The sequence below is a fragment of the Panthera tigris genome, chromosome X, assembly GCF_018350195.1.
Source record: "Panthera tigris isolate Pti1 chromosome X, P.tigris_Pti1_mat1.1, whole genome shotgun sequence".
Classification (NCBI taxonomy): Eukaryota; Metazoa; Chordata; class Mammalia; order Carnivora; family Felidae; genus Panthera; species Panthera tigris.
In genome coordinates this window covers 19,422,832-19,448,356 of record NC_056677.1, presented here as the reverse complement: position 1 = coordinate 19,448,356, position 25,525 = coordinate 19,422,832, and the positions used below count along the sequence as shown (strand labels likewise).

The following is a 25,525-nucleotide window of genomic DNA, read 5'->3' as shown; positions in this document are numbered from 1 at the left end:
ATTTAAGTACTCATGACAGCTCCAGGTTCTTCTGCTTTTGGATATGAGTATAGTTTGATTTTACTTGTATGTACGTGACATGACTCTTAGGGCATAAGCTATCGGAAGAGACATGGAATGGAGTAGACACATTATAGATGTCTGCCAGTGTGCAAGTGGGAGTGAAGGACTGACAAAGTCTGACCCAGAAGCACTTCTGTCAGAAGCTCAAGTCCAGACACAAAGGGCTTCAAAGGTTCCAGGAAAGATACGATGAAGGAGAGAATCAGAGGGTGTGAAGAGGCCACAGCCTCTACTGAGTATCCCCAAGACCTAAATCAGTAGTATCATCCACCCATCCAGGTACTGGTCATTACAGGCATACCCTCTGACATCAGGCACTGGATATATTTGAATAGTTGGCCATTAGCCCTTCAAACCTCAAAAAAGAGGCTGGATATTGGGAGGAGAGCGGCTGGCAGTGGTGTGTTAGGGCCAGCCCATGCCGGCCTGTGAGAGATGATTGTTAAAGTTTTAGGAATTTTGTGAGCCACTCATTAAACTGTGAATGGCTTTGGAATTGGCTATGTCTCCTCTTCCCCGGAAAGCCAGTTGTTAAAGTTTATAAGCACACCACTGGATACAATTCCTAGAATTGGAACTTTTTTGGTTCTAACGCTAGACCTCGACATGCTTTTTCTCGAATCATTCAGTCTCTTTTTTTTTTTTTCAAAATATGAAATTTATTGTCAAATTGGTTTCCATACAACACCCAGTGCTCATCCCAACAGGTGCCCTCCTCAATACCCATCACCCACCCTCCCCTCCCTCCCACCCCCCATCAACCCTCAGTTTGTTCTCAGTTTTTAAGAGTCTCTTATGCTTTGGCTCTCTCCCACTCTAACCTCTTTTTTTTTTTTTCCTTCCCCTCCCCCATGGGTTTCTGTCAAGTTTCTCAGGATCCACATAAGAGTGAAACCAATGGGAAAAGATATTTGCAAATGACATATCGGACAAAGGGCTAGTATCCAAAATCTATAAAGAGCTCACCAAACTCATTCAGTCTCTTAATCCTATTCATACCTCAGAATGACCGAGCTTCCAGAGCACCGGATGGGCCATCATCTTTATCTGTGCTGACCACAACTATAGCCTTAGTTATTCTGTATCCTTAATCAGTTTTAGTTTTCTGCTGGTGGTGTTACTCTACTAGGACCTTAACCTTAATTACCTTCAGTCTTGGCTTATGGCCCTGAAGCCCCTACACCTTTGATCTCTCAGAGAATTAAACAAGATTCTGTTCGTTGTCTGTACGTATCTTGAAGACTATTCCTAATTGCGGCAGACACTGCTGGTGCTCTGTCCACATCCTTTGGCACTCACCATTTTAGCATATGGCAGCAACATCTACAGAACACCTGCAGTTCTCTCCCTGAAGGCTGCCCTTCAGGTCACAGATGGGACAGGCCGGAGGGGCTAGCAAATTAATGCCCCATGAGAAGCCCTTGGCCATTGTGTGATGGCCGTTGGAAGTTAAAAATCCCAGATTCCTCATTCCTCATGTGGACCAACTCGGATGCATTTCCCACCATCATCTCCCAGGAGTCTCCTGTGGGATCGGGCCCTGGTTGTCCAGAGGTAACCTGTTTATTAACACACCCCCTATTGTCTTCCTTCCTGTCCATGTTCACTTTTGCTCTCCCCTGAGGGTGCTCTTGGGATCACCTCCTCAATAAACTGCTTATACATATAATCCTTGTCTCTGGGTCTGATTCTGGGGGAGACCCAATCTAAGATATTCATCACCCTCATTTTTATGCCAGTACCAAACTGAAAGGCACTTATGAACCACATTCTGAAAAATACTTGAGTTCTAACACTGGAACAAGAAGATTCTTTTGTAAAAACAAAAATTTTTAAAATCTTTATTTTTGAGAGAGACAGACAGACAGAGACAGAGCATGAGCAGGGGAGGAACAGAGAGAGAAGGAGACCCAGAACCCGAAGCAGGCTCCAGGCTCTGAGCTGTCAGCACAGAGTCCGATGCGGGGCTCGAACCCACAAACTGTGAGAACGTGACCTGAGCCAAAGTCGGTCGCTTAACTGACTGAACCACCCAGGCGCCCCTGGAGCAAGAAGATTCTTGGTTGGCAGATCACAAACTAATAAATGTTCAGCTTGGCATCTAACTTTATTTTTAATGCTGTGTGATGGCCAAACATTTTGCAGTGGTGCTCGTTGTGTTTTCTTTTTACCATCATAAAAGCAATGCAGCAGGGACACATATATATTTGTTTTTAGTGGTGGGCTTTATTTTTAATTCTGTATAAAATAGATACAAAATGACAAAAAGTGTATGCTTACTAAACGCTGAATATGACATTACACAATGTGTCACAGTATTTCAGCTTGTAATTGTGTCCTTTAGATGTTGGAACATAATTCTGTACCTCTTAAGATACAATTCATCTGGAAGCTGTATCAGCCACCCTTTTGTGGAACACCTGCCTGCTTACACTTGCAAAAGTTTGTTTGGAGAGCTTCTGAGCCACAGTGGCTGAAGTCTCGGGATATTTTTGGAAACCTCTAAAACAGTAAAAGTATGAAGGATGAAGAGGATTTTCTTTTTCACATTCGTAAAAGGCATGCAGGGATACAAATCTCAGAATACCCTAACTATAGTTATTTCAAGTTTCAGCGTTGGACTCAGTATATATACTTATAGAGATTATTCAGTAGCACTGATTCTAAAATTTACTTTTTAACCATGGAAGTTCAATTGCTGCAGCCTGACAACATTCAGTACTACTTCCAGGGTTTGGGGGTGTTTTTCAAATCATTTTCTACCATACAAGGTCAACTGAAGTGAAAACTTAAGTGGGCCTTTTGCTAATAGCATTACATTTGTGAATTCATATAAATACAGGCAGGATGGGATCTTTTGTTTGACGGCCTCCTGTTCATGGGACTCGCCATTCTTATAGATTCAATATCTGGATTCCTGTTCAAGCTGTTGTGATGAGTATTTATTACACACTTTTAGGGCTCCCTCTCCTCAACGGATGTTTTCAATTTGGTGACTTAAGTCAGTGACTCGAGGGATTTTCTGTTGTTTATATTCTCATGAATAAGTGATGCTCTCCACAGAAATGCAGATTTTCATGTCGATGATGAAACGCCTTGTCCGCGTGACACCCTTGGGAAGGTGAGCACTTACACCTGAGGAGGAGAACCTGGCCTCTCACGCCCTGCCCTGGTCCTAAGAGCTTTTGGGTTTTCCACCCCTTGCTCTTCATTCCTGATTATTTTTTTGATGCTAAGAAATGACTTTTCCATTTGAGAACGTCATTGCCCACCCCCAGGTTTCGAATACAGACTGTATGCACCCTCATTCCTGTGTAAGCCCACCTGTCCAAGCGTGAAGCACGGATGAGAACACGCTGCAGTGAGGTTTAAAACAAAAATCTCATGTTTGAGAGCAAACATGAGTTTTGTCCTGTTGCCCTGTTGATCTTTGCCAGCGGAACTGTACAGCTCTTCATTCTGTTTTGGATTCTGGCAAAAGCCAGATCTTTCATGGGTTGTAAAACTCCCCAAGATTGCTGAAGGGAATGGTAAGAGAGTCTAAATTAAGATTCAAAATCATCATCTACAATCCGTTTTAAGATGAAATTCTTTTAAAAGATATCCCATTTTCTCTTTTCTTACAGAAAAAAGGAACAAAAATAGCAAGTAAAATATTTCCCCCATCACAAATTGTCCATGTATAGAAGATAATCCTGGTTGCCCGATGACATCATTCAAGAAATAAGGAGGGGGGCAGTACTCATTCTTTTTCCAAACCTACTCTGGGTTTTAGCAGTGCCCTTTTATAGACAATTTGAATGTTGGTCTAACTTCAAGGGAGATGTGGACAACGATGCAATAATTGACTAAATGTCTCCATAAATCGGGAATGTGCCCATATTATTTTGCCATTAGGATGGAAACTTAACCAAGTATATGTTGAAATATTCAAATGAGCTCATTCATTTCTCTTTTCCCTTGGCCCTTACTTTTCTGGGCTATTTAGGGAAATGTCGATGCTTGAGTGTAAAGCAAAGTGGGCACAAGTCCAAGGGATTAAATTTAGTTCTTGTGGATGACTTTCCACCATAAAATATTTCAAGTTAGTTAACTAGATTAAATGAACATGCACTTCTGAAATGGAATTCTCCAAGGAATTGGTAACAAAGGCCTGGTGTGATGTGCTTATTTTTCTGACCGGGGATTTTTATCCACATTACCAATTGGCTTCTGAAAAAGGAAGTCAGCCTGGCCTTTCTTCCATTTGTGGGAGAGTTACCACTGATGAGAGAGTGTCCCCACAGAAATTATCCTGTGGATGGTTACACACGCACACACAGACACGTGCACACGTGCACGCATACATGTGCACACGCCAAACTCTGTACACTTTTTGTCCTCTGTGTATGTGTGTGTGTGAACGTGAGAGAGAGAGAGAGCGAGCGAGCTGATTTCAGTTTCCATGGAAATGGGCTAAATAAGGATTTTAACAGACAGGAGTACAAGTGCAACTTCTTTGCTATTCCCAGCTCAGAACTATTGAGACAAAATCTGACATCATTCCAGTCCTTTACATTAGGAGATCAATAGTATAATTTGGTACCTGTGACATGTAATTTTGGATTTAAACTTTGTTTGCCACAGTGATATTCATGCATCTGTTCAGTTAGCCCTGTGAAATAAACTAAAAATGAAAACTGACCCACTACTCCTCCACAATTGATTTAACACCCTGTTCGTATATGCTGCTTTGTTATTCCTGTCTCAGGCTTTTCTCTTCTTTCTCTGGACAGGTGTTGACCTGTAACTATTACATCCAGTATTTCCTCTCTTCTCAACCCTGAATACCTGTAGAAGATCAGAATGCTACAGATGAGCAAGGCTAAACTTATTTTCTTAGGCGTCTACTGGCTTCTTTTAAGCTCTGGCATGTAGGTATATTGGATGCTTCCTGCTATGATTTTTGTGCCCTGTTTGTGATCCTGTATTCAACTAAGGCCAGGAAATGGATTTTTCTTTCTCCAGAGACCGAGGTGTAACATTGCGACCCTTAAGCCAATGAAGGTACTATATATATGCGAAGTTCTGTAAAGACACCTCCTGGCTAAACAAATAACCCAAACTTTAAGACAGTAAGTCATCTAAACTTTTTGACTGCTCAGTTGGGAAAAAAACAACACAACAAAAAAGAACACGTACTACTTGCTATTAAAGAGCCCTGAAATGATCTGGATGTGAAAATGAAAGAAAAGGGAAAAAAGTAAAAGTGAAGACATTCCTCTGGCTCGTTGCCATTTCACTCTTCGGTGTGTGCCTACCAGAGAATTAGACACATGTATGAAAAAGTGAAAGCGATAAATGCAAAATCTTCTTTACACTTGAAATTTGATATCAGGACTAGAAACAGGATGCTTCATTGGAAGGTGGGATTGAAATATGAAAGGATAGTCAACTAACAACTCAATGTATTTGTCATGAGCCGTTTCCCAGGTTTAATATGCTGAGCTCCTCAGGGACTTCTGCAGTCTATCATTTCCTGGCGCAGGCCTGAAACATTGCCCTCTGCTGAAAGCTGGTCACATGGCGGGGAGCTGGGGGAGGCCCAATCGTCAGTGGAATGGTTTTCCCTGCTGATTTTGGTTTTTTGGGGTTTTTTTTTGTTTTTTTTTTGTAGCCGTGGGATGAGGTAAATACATATTTTAGGTGTCAGAGAAACTCAAGTGCTTTAAGATATAGGACATCATTTTTCCTGAAGGAGCCGGTCACTCGTTACATTGACTTTCCTTAAGCATCTTTAAAATGTCAGGACTCTAAGTAAAAAGTATAGTTTATTAATGCTGCTTGATAGACACATGTTTTAACTCTTTGTGGGAAATTTTTCCAGGCAAGTTTTCAACTGATCCCACCCAAGCAGGTGCTGCCTGTCACAGATCATAGGTGTAATGACCCACACGTTGTCAAGATTGGGATGCAACTGTGCTATTTTTCCCAACAGGGTCTAATCCTTGCACCTGTCTCAAAAGTGACCAAACTGAACTAATTATGTACTCTAGGATTTGGGTATTCTTTCATAGTTTAAAAACAGTTTATTACTCCCAGAGTCATTTACTTGCCAAGTGTGAAGAAACACAACAGAATGCTGGGGTTGCTTTTGGAGGAAAAGATTACCCAATGCTGCATTAGTGATTAATCTGATTGACTAGATGTGATCTTATGACTAATTGCCATGGATATAACTTAAAAATCCATTGTGGTTTAGCTCAAAACTGTACAAAATAATATACGATTTTAGAAACTTCTTTCATTAGTGATGGCAACAAGAGAGGGACCACATTTTGCTCTTTAAACCATTTTATGTCTAAGGTGAGAATCTTTTCTAACATCATTAAATATTTGGTATGGACTCTCTTCCCTTTTGTCCCTCACCAAAATTGGACTGCTAAAGGGACTTTTAACTGTTATGAGTATGTCATTGTTATTATTGGCAGGGGATATCTTTGATGTTAAAAAAGTTATGTTCGTTGCCTATCTAGACACACTTTTTACAGCTTTGAAACATTTGCACATCCAGATGAATGAGAGAGATTGACCAGGGAGTTATTAAACCCAAGCTGAAACTTTCCTTGTTTGGGCCTGACATTCAATAATTCTGCTTACAGGTTCTAAGTCAGAATGTTGAACACACAACCAAGAGTGGGTGGTTGAACATGGGATCATAGACAATAGAAATAGAACCCGAATGTGTTCTTACCAAATTACTAAAGAGGAATTCTGGGCTGAGAATTCAAAAGAAAATGTTCAGTCCTTTGACTTTATTTAAAAAAAGTACAAATTCAGGCTCCATATTTTTATCTTCTAGAGATTCCTGAATGACTCCCATATTTGCAGCTCATATTTTTAGCCCTTCTGCTCAAATTTGAGTTGTTTCATCTTCCCAATAATTACTTTTTTCCTTCTATACTCGTCTAAATGTTAGGAACTCTGCTAAGTTTCTCTCCCCACTCTTCTTAATGTCCTAATGTCCACTCCCCAAATGGTGTGTGTGTGTGTGTGTGTGTGTGTGTGTGTGTGTGTTAGCTATAAGTTTCTGGTCTTGGAGAGTTCTTTCTGTTACTTGTGTGACTTTTCTCCCAAACTGATGTTTCCTATTATCAGGCTTCCTTGGCTGGCACTTTCTTTCCTTGAGGTGAATGAAAGGTACTGGTTTTTCTATCAAACTAATGTTAGGGATAAATGGAAAATGTCCACTCCTTCTTAAGACTGGGAATTGGAAACATGGAGGACTGGAAATTGGCAACTTGGAGACCACCTGGTATATCCTTCCTCCTTCCTCCCCACTCCTTTTCCCTTTGTCTTGGTCACAAAGCAAAATTTTAGATAATATCCACAATTCTGTACATTGGGAGAGGTCTCGGTGGTTTGGGGTCTCTGCTGTTCTCACCTATAACTTAGAGAATTGCATCAAATGCAGTTTCCTGTTGTAGAACTGTTAGCAATTTACAAATTTCAAGAAACATTTACATCCCTGGTTTTCTTTGTTTGTTTTTTTTTTTAAGTGTACTGTTGGTCTGGCCTCAAACATGCTCATGCAAAGAAAACATTTAGAATGGGAAGATCATATGTTTTGTGGTTCCCTGCAGATAGCTGAAGACCATGGCCTGCCAAACCCCACAGAACCACAGGGCTGGGCCTGCTAAAGTATTTTAATGTGCTTTAGATGTGTCAGCTATGTTGTAAATGGCAATGTGTATATGTGCGTGTGCGTATGTTATGTGTATATGGGGATGTATGTGTGTTTATGTGTTGTACATGTATTACACTGTTACACACACGGGTGTGTTGAATATATGTACATTATGTGTACGCGGGGTGTGTGTGTGTGTGTGTGTGTGTGTGAGAGAGAGAGAGAGAGAGAGAGAGAGAGAGAGAGAGAGAGAGAGAGAAGCAGAGCCAATGGGTCATTACCAGGTTTTGGCCAGTCGTCCTTGGTCCTGGGAGGCATCATGGAATTTGACTTGGTGTTTTTGGATAGGGGGCATAGTCAATTTTGGCAGGATGTTAATTTAAAAAATGAAGATCTGAAAGTCTGAGTTAAACACATTGAAGGTTCTCCCTGGAAATTAAGTACATTGTTTTTCCAAGGAGACTTACATGGGTTTTCCCAGTGACGAGCCTGGAATGAGTAGAGTCTTTGCCATTTCGTAGAAAGTAAACAAAGCACTTTATATATCTCAATGAACCAAGTCTTGTAACTTCACATCAGATGCTACTAAGTGGAACTAATATTCCTCCCTCTCAATAGAAGGCCTCCCTGTTGTGGCTGGGTAGAGTGTCGTGTAAAGGGCAGTGTTGGGCTGCTACTGTCTTCTTTGTGCTTCAGGGAAGACCAAGCGGTGATTCCCCCAGTATCGCTATTAGGACAACCCAGGTGCATTCCATTTTGCCTAAAGTTACACCAGAAGAAGCAGAACCACCAGGTACAAATAGAGTCATTTCTTTTCCAACTTCCTCCATCAGTGTGCACACTATATCTAGCTTATGGCTACGAGTCAAGAAAACTGGGCTTCTGTTTGCATCTCTGTGTCCAAGACACACCTGTCCGTAAATGTAACCATATGTCCATAGCCACGATTTCCTATTTGCCTACTACAAATATTATCAAGATGAATGAGACACATCCTCTCCCTGTTTGTTGGCGAGTCGGCTGTTGCAACCGTGTGCACGCAGGCCTCGCGTAGACATCTCAGAAGAGGGCTCACCTGGGAGCAGCCCTTCTAAGCCCAGGGCGTACTGCTGCCGCACAGGGTGTCCCTGCAGAACTTGGACATAGGTTCTTGAACAGGGCCCACTTTTCGATGTTGGCTTTGCTGACTGCCCCCTCTGTGCATGTGTGTGCCGGGTGTGCTTACTGTAATTTTGAGGCTGCATATACTTTGTTGCGACAGTGAGAATGTGGTAGCAACCTGGTATTCTTTCTGCTAAGAAGAGCACAGTGCAGGGGTCCCTTCCCCTGTTCTGCCCTGGAGACTATGTGTAGCTGGTGCTGGAACATGAATATGCAGAATAAATAAACAGATTGCTGATTGAGGAATAAATGAGTGGAAGTAGGCACTTGGCTGGGCATGAAGAGACCAACGTTTGGAAGCACTTTGGGCTCCTTGAAGAAAAGATTGTGGAGAAACTCTTGATTGCCCATTAGCCAAAATGAGGACACCAGAATCACACTCCCGGTGAGGTCTTTATTAATTTAGGACAGTGGTTCTTCACCCTTTTTGGGTCACAGACCTCTTTTGGAATCTGATGACAAGTATGAACTCTCTTTTTAGGAAAATGCACATATTGAACATATACACACATTTTTGCATATGATTTAATTTTCGGGAGTTCAGAGCCCCGCCCTCCCACCAACTCATCCGCGGCCCCTACGTTAAGACCCCATAATTTAGATACATAGAATTTGGCAGTAAAGTGGTAGAATGGAGAAAGGACTGAGGCTAGGAGCTAGGAGACTTGAATTATAGTCCTGTATCTGCTTTTAACTAGCTCTGTGCATGTAATTTCACTTCTCCAGGTTTCAGTTTTCTCACGTGAAAAATGAGGGAGTAAGCTTAATTCTATCCAAAGATTCATCTGGTGCCAACATTCTGGAGGGAGAAGAGGCTGGCACATTCCACACAAACAGCATTTCTTCCACCAGGGATCCTCTGTGGGTTGCCTCCTTGGTATATATTGCTTTCTTTGTACTTTGAAATGAGAAGCCTTCTTTCCCTATGAGGTAGGCTCCTCTGGACCCTTATGGCGCTAGTTGTACTCTAACTTGGAAATCTGCACAGAGGCCGTAGCACTCTGGTCGCCTCACTTCCTCTTCCTTGCACGGTACCCTCGTAGATCTCAAAGAGGACTTCACACAGATGTCGGGGGCAGAAGGGGGGCAGGTGAGAGGCAGGGCTGGGGAAGACCTCCTGACACCGCCTGTTCAGGTGAACGGCTTCTAGCTCATTCACTCTCCTCTTTGCTTTCTCCTGGACTGGCCTGAAACAGAAACAGTTGTAGCCACCACGGGGAGGAACGCTGCCATGTGCTGGCTGCAGCCATCCTCAGTTCTTCGCCAGAGAACCTGGTGGTACTAATTTAATGTTTTCCTCCATGTTGCCGCTTTACCGTGCTTTTAAAAAGTGGGAACTTTGTCTTCAAATACCTGGTGCTTTTTGTGTAGCCTGGACTTAAAAGCAAATTACCCAGCAGGAATGTTCAAATACCTTCAATCAAGTCAGGCACAGTAATTAAATAGCAAGTGCCCTTGCCTCCCAACTCTGATCCTCAAGTGCCTATATCCCATTTTTTTCAAGGATTGCAATCCAACCCCCACATCCGGAGCTTGTGCCCTCTTGACAGTTTGCCCTGCCGAATGGTGATCTGGCTGCATTTTGAGTGCCCTGAAATGACCAGGAGAACTCATTGCATCTTTATATAGCCCTAATTCTGTGCCCAAATCTGAAAAACATACTTCTCCGTAGCTTTACGTCCTGGGCCCTAGTGCTACTGTGTGGGACAGAGGAATTACAATGTCTTGAATTTCTTCTCTACACCAGCCCTTGCCACGAGTGCTTTCTGAACATCATCTCCCTTGATCCTCCCAGTATATCCACAGCATCATGCAGATGTATACTCTCCAAGGGCAGGTATATTTCATCTCATTGGCTCACTGCTCTGTCCCCAGTCTGTAGAACAGTATCTGGGTGATAGTAGGCCCTCAGTAAGTATTCGCTGAATTTAAAGATACTTACTGTTATTATCCCCATTTTACAGATGAGAAAACAGAGATTCACAGAGTTCGGACACTGCTACAAGCTGCAGGGCTACTTTAATAGAATCCAAAGGAATAAAGCCATCATGAGGAGGGTACCATTTGTGTCCAAGAGTCTCTGCCTCTGCTCCCCCCCCCCCCCCGCCCCACGGCCAACCCTACCCAGGTGGCTGCCCAGCCCACCTGTTCGTGAGACAGACACAGCCAACCACTTCTGGGATTGGGGGGGCCGTGGTGCCGTGGTCCTGGAATGCCATTTAGAACAATTGAGTGGTGGTTAAATAAGTTTAAAACAATTGGGTTATCATGGGCCTCATTTACAGCAGTATGTTGCCTAAATAACCATTGCGATGGAGGATGGCATCTGATTATCTCCCTTCTGAGTGAAAACTGAGGAGGTAAAAATGGTAGGAAAGATGGGAGCAAAACAAGCAAATGCAAACAAACACTGCAAACCAAACCAAAGCAGAACAAAACCCCAGAACCTCAAACCAAACCCAGACAAAACTTAGGCACTGCAACGATGAAGAGGGAGCTTCATGAGGGTTTGTCTTATTTTTTTTTTTCCTGTGGGGAAAAAATGTACTCCTTTTAGCCTGAAGAGCCCGCATGCTTCGTGGTGGACCATTGGTATAGGGCTCAACAACAGTGCCCTATTTCAAGTATCATTTTCTGGCTTGCAAACCCCGAGTGTCTTATGAATTTACATTTTCTGCTGAGTTCTCTTCAATGGAAGAATTGCCACCCTGACCCTGACTTTTCTTTTTTTCCTTACAACTGGCCAAGAACGCCCAAATATCACAGTTTTTTAGTTGACCAGGAGACATATTTTTGATGAATGGAATATTTTTCTTTGGTAAACGAACACCAACTGAAAACCAACCAAAAAAGTTTCTTTGGTAAAGTGAAAATTAATGTCTTGGTTGGAATTAATTGAAAAATGAAACTTGTGCAAGTGTTTTCCAGGATTCTTCCCTCCCTCTTTATAGCAATTGCAAAAGTAAAACTTCACCAAATAAAGACTTAAATTTTATGGGGATGTGATTCTGAGTTGCTTCTAAAGTGGCTTCTCCATGGTGGGGCTAAACCAATGCTGTCAGAGCAATAATCATTAACAAATAAATAATGATGTAACAATAAATAATAAATCTTGACATGCAGAGTCCCCTAGTAAAAAAAAAAAAATCATTCCACAGTCAGAATTCCATAAGCCTTGATTTCAAGTGCTGAAAAGGGAAGTTGACAAGGTTGAAAATGCCCTTCATTTAAAAATACAATATTCCAAGGCATACAGAGACTCAATCAAGTTGGAAAACTACCATCTGTCATAAAACAAAGTTCCACAGCAAGTCATTCTGGTTGACCAAATTGAATGATGAAATTCTCAACAAAATCTGTTTAATTGGCGTGTGTGTTTTATCAGTTTTGTGGAGTAGCTTTCACCCGAGGTACTCCACGTGGCCGACACTAAATCAATGGCTGATTTAGAACACACTGTTCAGAAAATGATGTAGCAACATATGATTCAAGAATAAAACCAATCCCCTCTTCATCTGTGTTTTATAAATAATAGCCTAGTTGCAGGCCCCTTGGAGAGAGAATTGATCGCAGATCTATTATGCGAACTTGCCCTTTTTTGAGGACTTATACTTGTCCTCAGATTAAAGCTCATTATCTTCTAGTTGAGTGCATAACACGTTGGTATGATCACTTAGTGTGTCTGCAGGAGAGACTGCACAAGTGCGTAACGCACTAGCTACGACCCCCTGCACGTGTATTTTGAACTCTGTGAACAACAGTACATGAAATAGAAAGCACAGGTTTGCACTTGGTGCAGTTACATCTGAATCATTTGGGCATTTTTGCTGTTTGGAAAGACAATGGCAAAGCTAAATCCCAAACATTACCCAGACATTACAAAAAAAAAAAAAAAAAAAGTCTGCCTTGTGGCCAGTAAAGTCCTATGTTCTTTCCTTGGAAATGTACCTTGAAGGGAGTAATAGCCCTCTTAAGGGAAAATCTAAAAGTGGCCTGCCCTGTCTTAGGCATGCTAAAATGATGGAAACCCTCTAGTGGTGTGACCCTGGCTGAGTCGGTTTTTCCTCCTAGGTCTTGGTTTCCTCCTCTGTGGAGGATGGGGAAGTTGCACGGTACATCCGCTAAGGTCCAGAGAGCAAAGGTGCTTTTGGGAAATGCTTACCACTATAGATGTCTAAATAAGCTACGTCTCTAAAAGGGAAAAATACTGTAGACGTTTGCCTCAAATGTGACCAGGAGTTAGCTTCATTTTTATAGACATAAAGAAATGCAGGGGTCTGGGACAGCATACACAGCCTCTTCCAATCAAGCTGTTTCTTTTTAGAGCCTGTGGATATGGCAATCAACAGTATAAACAGTATAAACTAGGCTCATTAATGTACAGAAGGGCCGTGCAATGCATTAGAGGGACACCGGCAAAGGTATGTGTGTGCGGGGGCAGGGGGAGGGAACCAGGGAGATGAAAGTGCAGCCGGCTTAGCAGGAACGTTTGACTGTCACCAGTGATACGCTAGTATCGGTGATTACATCTTCCGGTCATTTCCATCTGTCTCCCCTTCAGTCCTTCATCTCCCTGCCTGCACTTCTGAAAATTTTCTTCATTTCGGGATTACACTCACCAAAGAACTTTCTTTTCTCCTCTGTGTCTTTGAGCAGCCGTGTCTCATCGTGAAGGCAGACCGGCTCTACTAGTTGAAAGCTATGGCAAACAACCATGTCAGTGTTCATTTCTCCTTCCTCAGCTGTGCGTAGGCAGATGTTGTTTCTGGGCATCCACGCAAAAACTGCATGTAGGGTCAAACTGCAAACAGCTGTACCAGCTGGCCATATTGTTTTGTTAAAATGGAGACGCTGTCTCTGGGTTCAAGTAGACTCCTGCTTCTCCATCATGCCAGGTATTTGGGTTTGGCTCTGTCGTTTTGGGTACTCAGAGCCTCCTGCCAAGAGCTGTAACTAATAAAGCAGATCCATTTGGTGACAAGCGACAAGATATTCCAAAATAGAATCGCCCCAACTCCGCGATGCTGGAGCTGTCATTGGTTTAAAGGTGTATTAACCAAATCATACAAACGTTGAAAGTATACTGATGGGGGGATATGATCAATTCATTCTACAAAACAAAACTGCCTCGCCTGGGTGAATTTAGACATCACTCAATTTCACTCCATGGGTGATGGCCACTCTACTGTGTGTCACTTCCAAGGTTCTGGCTTGTTTCTGCTGGCCAGAACTTTTGAAAGCATCTCCTTGTGGTGCTGCGGAGCTAGATGAGACAGCTAAGACCTCAAACCACAGACCCTGCCTGGAGCTACTGCTCTGCAGAAGTTCTGGAAGCTTTATTGTGTGAACAATGCTTAAAGCTATTTCTGCCTTGGCAGCTGACCTTTCAATCAGTAGGTTTTTGTCACAATACCAGCAACATCTGCAGTGTGAATAAAATAGGATTCTGCTTGCTAATAAGCTTTCTTCTATTTGATTTTAGTTTAAGACTGTCTCCGTGTGTGTGTGTGTGTGTGTGTGTGTGTGTGTGTGTGTACATTCTTTCTGGTAACAGTCCTTTTGTGTTAAAGACTGAAAATGTGCAATGCCCATTTCCCCCCTTGTCCTTTACTTTGGCAATGTCTGTTTCTTATACTTAAAAAAGAAAGAACAACTTTGAATTTGTTTCAGTAACATAATCTCTTTGCTCTCGATAAGACCTAGGGTGAAAATATAACAAGCAGAGACTCTATCACACTGTTGTAATTTGGTCAACCACTCGGGTACTGTCAATATCCACCATTTCCACACATTCAATTTCCTCCCGGTTTTCAGGGTTTTTCTTCTCTTTCCTTTTTTTCTTCGAGGGTGGCAGGAAAGTCAGTATCACAGGTAAAATGGCAAAGCAGTGAAAGAAGGTGACAAATGCTATTAAAAACAAGCACCTGAACAGTGTACAGGTCAGATTTGAAGGCACAGCTGCGAGAGGAATCAGACCAACAAGATAGCAGAGGTAACTCTGTAAAATAGCTACCCCATGCACTTCCAGGGCGTTTTTTACCCATTTAGTTCTTGTGAAATCCTTGCCCAGAACGAATGTGGATAACAGTGGAGCACAGTTGTCAATTGTGTAGTTAATTCCATAAATTAAGCATAGCACAGAAATGCAGTCCAGTTCTACTTTCCATAAAGTCATGAAACCTATAACTCCAAACTCCACGGACACAACCGTGAGAGTGAGCCAGACGTTAATCAGAGAATCTGCCACCAGGAATGCCGAGAAGAAGAGCAGGAACAAAGCACTGATGCAGGAGTTGTGCAGGGGGGCTCCCAGAGAGGAGGCATATCGATCCATATACACGAAGGACGGGTTGAAGACAATGAACTTCACCTTGGAGGTGACAGAAAGTCTCCTGAGGGTCTCCAGGAGATCGTAGAGTTCTTCTCTGTTAGTTTCCATGGTCTTGGCCACCAAAAACATTCTGGAGGCCACTACATCAACCTCATCATTGTACTTTTTAGAGAAGATGATGTCCTCTTGAAAATGTGAAAATTGGGGAGCTTTCAGGAAGGAATTTCTCAACATGTCTGTGAAATTTTTCTTAGGCAAGCCAGTGGACACATTGAGTTTCCGAAGGTAATTTAAATAGCTCTCAAACCAGGATATCCGCACAAACCCCTTGGTGTATTCTAGCACATCTTCTTGGACGCTAGTGTTCCAGTACTCTATGGACTCATATATGTAAAACCCAATCACCGGACTGTAGTTACTAAAGTACTTTTGCTGGGCAGTAGTGTACTCAATGGTTTGCGTCGCGGTTGCTACGATGTTACTAAGGTCTGACCCTTCACTGACCTGCAGATAGCCCATTAAGGCAAAGGAAATATAAATAAGGTAAAAGAGAACTACAAAAGGCTTGACATAGGTGTTGGTTATCCAGTCACAGTAATAGCGTTTGAGGAAACATACCAATAGGTGACTCTCGTAAGTGTTCGCTTCCTCGCCGTCAGTTGTGTCCTCGCTGAATCTGGCTGTCAGGAGAAACCTGTACCATGCCGGCTTCTCCTGCAATGCCTCGGGCTTTGGGACTTTTCTACAGAAGATACTATGCTGGTAATTGTTTTCTATGTAGCCAGTGAATACCAGGCTGGAACCATAAAACGAGAGTACATAGAGGTAGTTGAAGAAGATTGCGATACAGGAATTGCAGCAGAAAATCCTGGCTGCCTCAATGTTCGTGAAAGGGCTGGCCCCTATGCCAAAGGTGACCAGGTACATGGCAGTGGTGAGAGAAAAGGAGAGCATGGAGTCTGCATAGACTGCTGCAGTTCTCTCTTTAACATGTTGGTCTTCTCTAGTTTTCCTCCAGGAGGATAACATTTCAAAAGTCCCATATAATCCATGACCTGAGGGGACAGAAAAAGACCAAATCAAAAGTTGCAGAGACTGCCACCATCTTTCAAGAGGGGAACCAACTTGCTTATGGGGTCACGGGAAATCTAACCAGCCCTGGTGGTGACAGGTAAATGCCACTAATTTCTCCTGTCGAAGTGAGACCTGTGTTTTGGTGAATCTTAAATGTGAATGGCTAGTGAAAGGGGAGAGACAGGAGCCAAGACCTTCATGCTCCCTTCTGCCTGAAGAATGCTGGGTGGACTTTTGCCCACAGAAAGCCGAGTAGACTTGCACCTGTCTCTTGGGGACTATATACAGTGCTAGTTTAGGGTTGTTGGTGCAGCTTGCAGAGTTTTTGTTTCCCCTTGGTTGGTGCAACACTCCAGAGAGGGCTCTTGGCCACTCGTCACTTGGCTTGTCATCCCCACAAGTCTGGCTGGAGGTTAGCATGGAGGAAGGCAGCGAGTGGGCAGAGGTTTCTGAATGTCTCATCACCTCATTTGAGTTTGGCCAGGTGGAGGGCTTTAGGGAGAAAGAGGCACTGTGTTTAATTTGAGCTTTGACGGGAACCTAAACCACAGCCTCCCTTTTCCCCCCAAGCATCAGTTCAGGAAGCAATAAATCTGAGACACACAGGGAAGCACAATAAGTAGGAACGAGTTGGAGTGAGTAGGAAAGACGGAAGATGGAACACGATTCACATGAACTCTCCCTGCAGTTGATCAAAATTAAAATTCAGCTTGTAGGTGTAGGGCTTGAATTTTGTCTTCGGGGACCTGTTTGACCAATTTTACTTGTTCATAGATGACATATCAAGTAGGGGGTAACTGTGCTGGCTTCTCTGCACTATGTGGCAATGGCCTCTGAGGGAGAGAGGCTGATCCGTCACCTCTTTCCCTAACTACTCAGTGCCTCTGCCTCGTTGGTTAGTATTCCAGTAACACTGGAGTAGCAGAGGCACGGTAAGTGCTCGTGTTTTGACTCCATTCTACTGCTTGAGGCTTGATCTAGCTTGACTTCTCCCACCTCTCCTGTCTGGAGGCGGACACTTGCGCCGATGGCTCTCCCTGGGTTTCTAGGCCACTACAACATCAGAAAGCCCAGCAAAAGTGACCTGTTGTGGCTTTCAGTAACCCCTATCTCGGCACTGGGAACAGCAGATCTAATTTTCTGCTTCTTTGCCTTGGCATATTCAATCCCATTATTGAGGATAATAAAATCTTTACTCGGTGGTGCAATAGTCTTGTTTTTAAAAAGGAATTTAAAATCTCTGGCCAAGTGTAATGCTGAGTGAAGAGAGTCACTGTTATCTTGTGTGCACAATAACTGGGTGAACATCTTCTTTCGTGCTCAGGCCCGTGTTTATATCCTTACATCTGAAGTCTTGCTTGGTCTCAAACCCGAATACCCATTTCATAGTCGTGACGTAGGCCCGTTTCCTCCGAAGGATTTGGCATTTATCTTAATTTACTAGGCATCATCCTACAGCCCCTTTTAGAGGTCAGGTCGAGACTGTCAATTTGATAACTAGCACCGTGGCCCCTATTAAATTGGAGGCACCGAAACTCCCCAGACGTACGGTAAAACATGCACTCTTTGACTGGCGTCCCGCTAATTATGTTTCAGAAAGCTAACGTCTAGTCTCAGGAGGGAAAAATATTTATTAAGTCTTGTTTCCACACTGTTCTCAGAGAGGACTGACCGACCTTCAATTAAAAGTAAGCCATTCTAGGACAATGAGAGTAAAAAGGATTAATACCTCCGAGGCATCTGTGGCCTGGGGAAACAGTGCTGACCATTTCACCCGGGGCCATGTAGACTAAGTTTTCATGGGTAAGACACACTTTGGAGTTTCACTGAAAATGGCAAATGACAATTTTTTTGTAGTATTTACTTGCTAGAAACAAGAAAAATGTTTTAAAACAGGGCTTTAGTCCTGAGTCATTAAATATGGGAAGAATATAAGGAAGCATAGAGCAAGATTAGAATTAGTCATATAGTAGAATTTAAGTGAAATCTGTTCTGCAGTCCTTTGTTGTTGCTGTTTTTTTTTTTTTTTTTTTTAGGTTGATGTGATGTTTTTGGACATTATCTGACCCTAACTCTTGTTGGAAAATACCATAAGATTCCATTTCTTACCATGCTGTTGAGTAATCTTAGAGGCTAACTGAGGAAAGGAATTGGAATGAACTGAGCTATTAGGTGAAGAGAGTGAGGCTCGAGGGTCCAGAATGAAAATAAACTCAAGGAAAGGCAGAAAGAGGCTATTAGCTTGTCTCCTGAGTTCTGTTGTTGGATTTTAAATGCCTTGTCCTTCTATGGTTTGATCCTTTTTATTGAGTCCTGACTCTCTTTGCATAGGTTCTTGGTTTTGGGGGCAGCTCCAGAGAGAATTTTAATTTTATTCTTAGGGGCTTTTGGAAACTATGTCTTTCCTTCATTCCTCTTGTGACAGGGGTGTGCATGCAGACACTCACAGAGGCAAGAAGAAGAGGCCCTGACAAAGAATCTTTTCTACCTGGTCACTCAGAATTTGTTGCTAGTCCTTGTTGGTCTTGCTTCCAAAGCCCCCCACCATCATTCCTGATAAGGCAGATTCTCGTTTCTCAAGCCACACCTCTCTGGCGGATGCATGTTTTCCCAAATTCCAAATTGGAGTTGTACAGTGTCTTCGAAGAGCTCTCTGGATTTCAGGGACAAGTGCTGACGCCATAACTGGGCCCCCTTCCTGAAGCGCAGTCAGTCAAGAGAAGGATGGGTGCCCACATGGCTCTAGGTGCTTCCCAGGGAGTGACAGCGTGGAGCGCGCAGCTGGCACTAGACCTGATTCACAGCTGGGTAGTTCTGTTGAAGAGGTCAGTCTGTTACCCTAAAGGAAAGCTGAACTGTGGGGTCTCTTGTTTTCTGGCCTGGACTCCAGGGGAGTCCTATTCCAGGAGCCCTTGATATGGGGAATACATTGCCTGCTTCCCTAACTCCTCAGAATGCCTGCTCTGTCCATAATTATAGCCACATTCCCTTTGGTTTGGGCCTTCAAGGGTGTTCTTAGAAATGCAAACCCCTCTCGGACAGTGGTCTCCTGAAGCAGCTTGCCTTAGGTCTGAGGGGTAGGACAGAGGCTGGAGATGGGGAGGCAGTGAAGAGGAAATTGTAGGTGGGTGGCTTTCACAGAGATCGAATCCTTCAGTTCTTCCTTCACAGCCAGCCCTGGCCATATCTTTTGTCGCTACTTCAGAAACAGGCCAGTGGAATTCAAGGAAAGGCAGGGAAGAAAGATTCTGGTGGGTTCTGTTCCTCTTCACTCTCCTCTCTCAGCATGTGCCTCCCTTCTTTAGCCTCACCGTCATCCACCACTCTCCTCACTCTGGGGCTGGGGTCTAGCAAGCAGGACTCTGAGGCCGGATCTTACAGAGGCAGGCAAACAGTGCGTATGGACTGAAGATGCTTTTCGAGGTTTGGCTGTCATTTCCCCTATTTTTGAAAGGTGCTTCAAAAGCAAAAATATTGCTGTCTTCTTTGCACTCTAGTTTTTACATTTTCCGTATGAAGTCGGAAGTCTACAAGCCTCTGTGTTCAATCTGACCAAGGGGCCTATGTCATTTCGGCAAGGGGCCATTATCCATCTCCGGCGTTCCACGCCTGTTCATGAGCACTCCCGGGTGGCAGGACTCACACAGGGAGCCACCTAAACATGAAGTTCCAAACAGACTCGGCCTTTAGTGACCAGAGGCCCTATGGTGGTAATAGGAGCCCGGGCATGACATCACCACGGCAGGTCGACAGCCCAAGACCTGGAAGTAAAGACTGTATGATGGTGAGTGCGCCAGGAACCGACCAGTATCCCAGGGCATTCCCTCTCTTACAGGCACGGTATTTAAGGCAGAAGAGTTGCCAAAGGGCACGGGTAAACACCACATACTGATTCTGTCAAATTGTTAAGATAAAGAAGCTTTTAAAGTATTCACTTTTTCAAAAGCACACGCAAGGTATTTGTTTCTATTTTGGTATATTGCATATCCGTGTAGTTCCATGCCTATCAGTATGTGTCAAGATATACATCCAGGCCCAAGTTCTCATTATTCACGAGTGAAGGCCTTGACGCAACGGGGGCTTTTAGCCAAGTCCTGAGATGAGGACAGCCGAGCTCTTCACCAGTGTTCAGATACAGTTTGTACCAGGAGTGCAATGTATATTTTATTAGCAGTAGGCTTTGGAACTGTCATCTAGTAAAATCAAATACTAGAGGATTTAGGCTAATAATTTTTCTTCTTTTCCAAGTGATTTTATATCTTTATGTGCACTTGACTTTTAGGCTTTGGGGCCAATGACGAGAAAAGGCAGTACAAATGATATATATAGCACTAATGGTGGAAAACCCTCACCTGGCTAATCCTGCAGTCTCTTGCGGGGAGTCTCAGGAACTCACAGATTAAATCTCACCTTCACCCGGACTCTTTTCTGGGGCCTGACCAAAGCCTTCAGGGTTGTTTATAATCCACTAACGTAGGAATCCACCAATGAATAGTTGAGAGTTAACCTAACTATCCAGTAGATGTGCTTCTGGAGAGCTGTTCATACAATGAATCCTATTTTTAATGTATTTCATGGTTTTGCTATCGGAGGCAGTCTGGGTGGTTTGTTTATTAATTTTTTGTCAATGAATAATCACAAGCAAATTGATCTATTTTGTACATCTGAATTCTGTAAGGCAGATTTTCTTTAGGCCCAGATTCTCATGCCTTCCCCGGCACACGCACAGCACAGAGGCTGATGCCTTTGGGCATGGCTCACGTCTTCATCCCTCCATACTAGCAGGATTTCCTCATGGGGGTTCCCAGAAACAAGGAATAGCTGAGAAGATGAGGAGGTGAAATGGGATGGCTTGCTAATGGATAATCTTTTAGTTTCAGTGTGAAAACATTTAATATCAGGAGACAATGAAGCCATTTATAGCATGCCTGGGCATTGCCAAATTTCATATGTGGAAATAAAAGTACTGCATTCTTCTAGAAAATCCAGAGTATAATGAATGCATGAGTAAAATCTGCTTAAAACATATTTTATTCTTAGACGAGGTTCACTAAGTAGCTCATGTTTATAAAATGCTTTTCTTTCAGTGACATCCACATAAATTCATGATTTTTGTTTCTTTGAGAAGAAATTTAAAGTGTATGTATGTCTGGGTTAAGTAACATCTATTTTCAGGGAGAAGTTCATTAATTGGGTTACATTTACACTTTGCCAGTTATAAACATTTACTTTCTGTGCTGAATTGTTTGGTTTATCACAGCCTGTTTTGTGTCACAGTTAAGAGTGAGAGTAAAGGAAGATGTACTCTGCTTAAGTTAAGACAGAGGCACACATCAGGGCAAATGCACATATGTCATGCTTTCTACCGGAGTCTCGTCACAGTGTGGCGGGTCTAATCACAGCATTGGATTTTAATCTGCAAAATGCTTTTTGCTTCATTAGAGGGCTGCAAATAAGAGTCCAAGAAAGGAATATGCTAATAGCTCTTTCTTGTTGAAAGAAAGGTATTTAGATACTGTGTGTGTGTATGTGTGTGTGTGTGTGTGTGTGTGTGTGTGTGTGCATGCACTATATAAAATCAGTGTGTATAAATGGGGCCCACTATATATGCTATGGTAATTGTGTAATATCTTTTCATATAGAAGACCTATGTAATATATAAATATATGCATATATGTCATATCCTGTTCAAACGTGTTTTATGTATTTATAAAATGTGTGAATATATACTGTGTAATATATAGGGAAATATATAGTACATTTATATTCAAATATTCAAACAATATGTACTATATAATGTTATAAACACATGAAATACATATATATGCACATGAACTGATTGCATAATATATCATAGTACACAGAATATACCCAATGTGATATATATGTTATGCACCCAGATTATGCGCATGCACACACGCACACACACACACACACACACACACATGATGTGTATGTGTGTATCAGTAGGCTGATTGAAATTTATTGTACTGATGAGGAAGAGAAATGCTAGTGCTCCTATACCATCAGTGCAGAAAAGAGGCTAGAATCCCTCTCTTATGTTCTGTCTACATTTTGGTTCTTGGTTGCTGAAGTAGCCTAGGGGAAATGCAGGGTTTCCTCGACAATGACTGTGAATCTGCTTGGATTGTGAGCTCTGTAGACCCATGTGGTCAGTACTACCTGGCCTCAGTAGTGACTTTCTGAGATGCTGGTTCCAATGCAACAGTAAACTAAGTGTTTTTCTTCATAGTCCATTTTTACCAGCTCAGTGTCCTGATGTTGCCTCCTGCTGCCTGACCTTTGTAGAATCTGCCATTCCCCCATTCCTTAGACTAGGGGTCAGACCTGTCAGAGTATACCAGCAGGCTTGGGTCAAAGAGGAAGTGTCATCATACTCCTCTGCCTTACTGAGCTCTGACAGGATACTATGCCTCCCTGCACCTGCCCCCTCAGTCCTGTTCTCGTCCTCCTTTATGGTTAAGAAGAGAACAATAAAGCATGTTTTGTTCCATATCCTCAAACCTATTTCTCCTCACCCACCCCTTACCGTACTACGATTGGTGAAGCATAATAAAAGGGTGAAAACTACCCACAAAACTAGATTACACAATCTCCTTGTAAATTAGTCCCCAAATGACCCATCATACATTATAAAAAGATACTCAGGGAAAAAATCTTCAAAAATATTGTATGGAATTACTCTCTTAATCAGATGTAAACAAAACTGGGAAAAATTAAACCATTATAAACCAGGTTTTTCCCCCTAGAAATTTTCCCCCTAGAAACCAGTTAGTGATTTATATCCAAGCAGAGTATTTCCACAGCATTCTACTCCATCATGTAGACTGTCATATTGTTGGAAATAATGGACTTCTACAATAATGTGTTAGGTTGAACCATGAGAAGTTATTGCTTTGGAGTCCCAAAATGGTTGTTTATTGGTACCAATTTTGAGGTAAAAAATAGTTGATTGTCGCAATTTCATTTGGTTTGAGCTTTATTATTATTTGGCTGATGTCCCCCCACGTTGTCTCATGACTTCAGAAATATACCAGAATGGGGCACCTGGCTGGCTTAGTCAGTAAAGCATGTGACATAAGTTTTGAGCCCCACCTTGGGTACAGATATTACTTAAAAAAAAAAAAAAAGGAACTATATCAGAATACGCAGTAGGAAAGCAAAACCTTTCAGGTTTGCTTGAGTTCAGAGAAAAAATAATTAGGAGTTCTCATTTCTCTGAACTAAATTTCCTGTCCAAGAACTTTCACCTCTTTATAGGCCTGAGCTCCATGTGCTGCAATACTGCATCATATTCCAGTTAGCATCAAATGAGAACGTATTCTTAGAGAATTGAACCTGATCTTCTGGTTTCTACTAAATACAGATAATCTTAGAATATACCTGAAAGGAACCAAACATCTCTGCTATTATTCTCCTCCTAGCACTTAATTACATCCTTTCTTCCTTTCCCATCCTCGAATTCGAGTGGCTTGGCTTGATAAGTCAGAAGGAAGAGGGCACCCTGGATGTGGCATTTGACTGTCTCAAAATCCCAAAGATTCTCCAGCATTCCGTTCCCTTCCTGATTTGCATCTGGCCAAGAAAGCCGTGGAACTAGTAAGCCTGTAAGGAGAGCTTGCATGCACAAAATCTATGCCCATTTCTTAAACCATAGCCAACTGTAGGACAATGGTGTAAATTCTCATCCTTTAAAGGAAGTTCTATAACGGATTAAAATGATGAGTGTCACATGTTTACAAATGGCAGTTCAAGTACCTCAGTACCTGGCATTAATATAGTTTGCAAAGAAAGGATATTACTTTATGCAGAAGGGGTAGGGATGAAATAAACTCTTTTCCAAGTTTATAGTAACCAAAAAATGTCAATGGGCATTTATAATGCTGTAGACCGTTAAGGATTTCAGCTCTAAATATACTGATGTGACTCATATGGACAAGGGTTTTGGCAGAAGTGGGATTGTCTAATATGCATGACACTGATTAAAAACATTCTAAATCATGATGTATCTATGCTTACATCATTGCCAAAATGATTCATCTGTGTAGGATATATTCTTATTGCCAGAGATGTCACGTATCGGCTTGGCTAGAATCACACAGTCACATCCCATTATGGCGAACTCTCTGAGTTTATCCAAATTCTTTCCTATTCTGGAATTTTGTCAGGTTAATACTGCTTGACACACGTGGTCTCAAAATTTTCCATTCTAAATCTTCTGCCATTTTGGCATTTGGCTGGATCTGGCCTTATGTGACCGGCATCACACTGAGAATGTTTAGTTTGCTGAATTTTAAATATAATGTTTATCGCATTATAGACCTGTTGTTGCCAAGGGAATGTCTGTATATTAGAGACTTTGTATAAGATACTTTTCCTTTTACATGAGGCCATATAGTTTTAAATTTTTGACACTGTATGTATACAACAGAAAATCAAGAAGTTTTGCTTGAATCTTAGTTTAAGCATAGCCGTTTTATGGTATAGACAGGCAGATTTTTAAAACTGGACAGTTTATTGACTCCTAGTGCAAACCCCTTAGCACTATATTTCTCCTTGGTCGTTTGAAATATTTATTGGCATTTTAGGACTGGTCGTCAAAAATCCAGAATTAAACACTGGCCCTAAACGCGACATTTATGAACATGCCCTTGCCTGTATTTCATTTTACAATCAAATTCTGAGAATAAACAGTTTATCTGTGCAATACAGAAGGGTAACCATCCTAAATCCAGGCACTGTTGGCTTTATGGGCATATGAAGCACCCATTACATGGTGCAAAGTATTTATTGCAAATGGGCCTTAGCTACTAAAATGCATAGCTTCCTTTAATGTTGTGACTCAGTAATGTGAGATGTCTTTGGGCTGAAAATGTACAGAAAGGTTGCATACTGATTGTCAGCAGGGAAAACCGCCGTCAAATCAATGCATGTATCATTCCTCACAAATTGCAAACAAGGGAGTATTGGGTACCTGCAGCGTTTGGTCTCTTTCATCGCAAATGCCAGACTCCTGGGACTTGAACTCTGCCGTACAGTTCGCTGATACTCAGTCTCTGTGGAGTTGTGGCACTACGATTGCTGGATTTGTTCTAAAGCCACTTCTCGGCTTACAGCACCTTTCCATCTCTGACATCCTTCCCTGCGCCAGGACTAGCTGGTGTATTCCTTTTTGTGCCGACTTTTACTTACGATATTTAAAACTTCTT

The 25,525-nt window shown here is 42.4% G+C and overlaps 1 protein-coding gene across 1 annotated transcript in view; it reads right to left on the bottom strand.

The window, feature by feature from the left end:
* Positions 1–14,545: 14,545 nt before the first annotated feature.
* Positions 14,546–25,525, bottom strand: part of PTCHD1 (patched domain containing 1) — a 50,801-nt gene continuing 39,821 nt past the window's right edge. Inside the window, exon 4 of the mRNA XM_042974839.1 lies at positions 14,546–16,276. Within this exon, the coding sequence (XP_042830773.1) occupies positions 14,622–16,276 (1,655 nt within the window). The 3' untranslated portion in view covers positions 14,546–14,621. The remainder of the gene's footprint in view (positions 16,277–25,525) is intronic.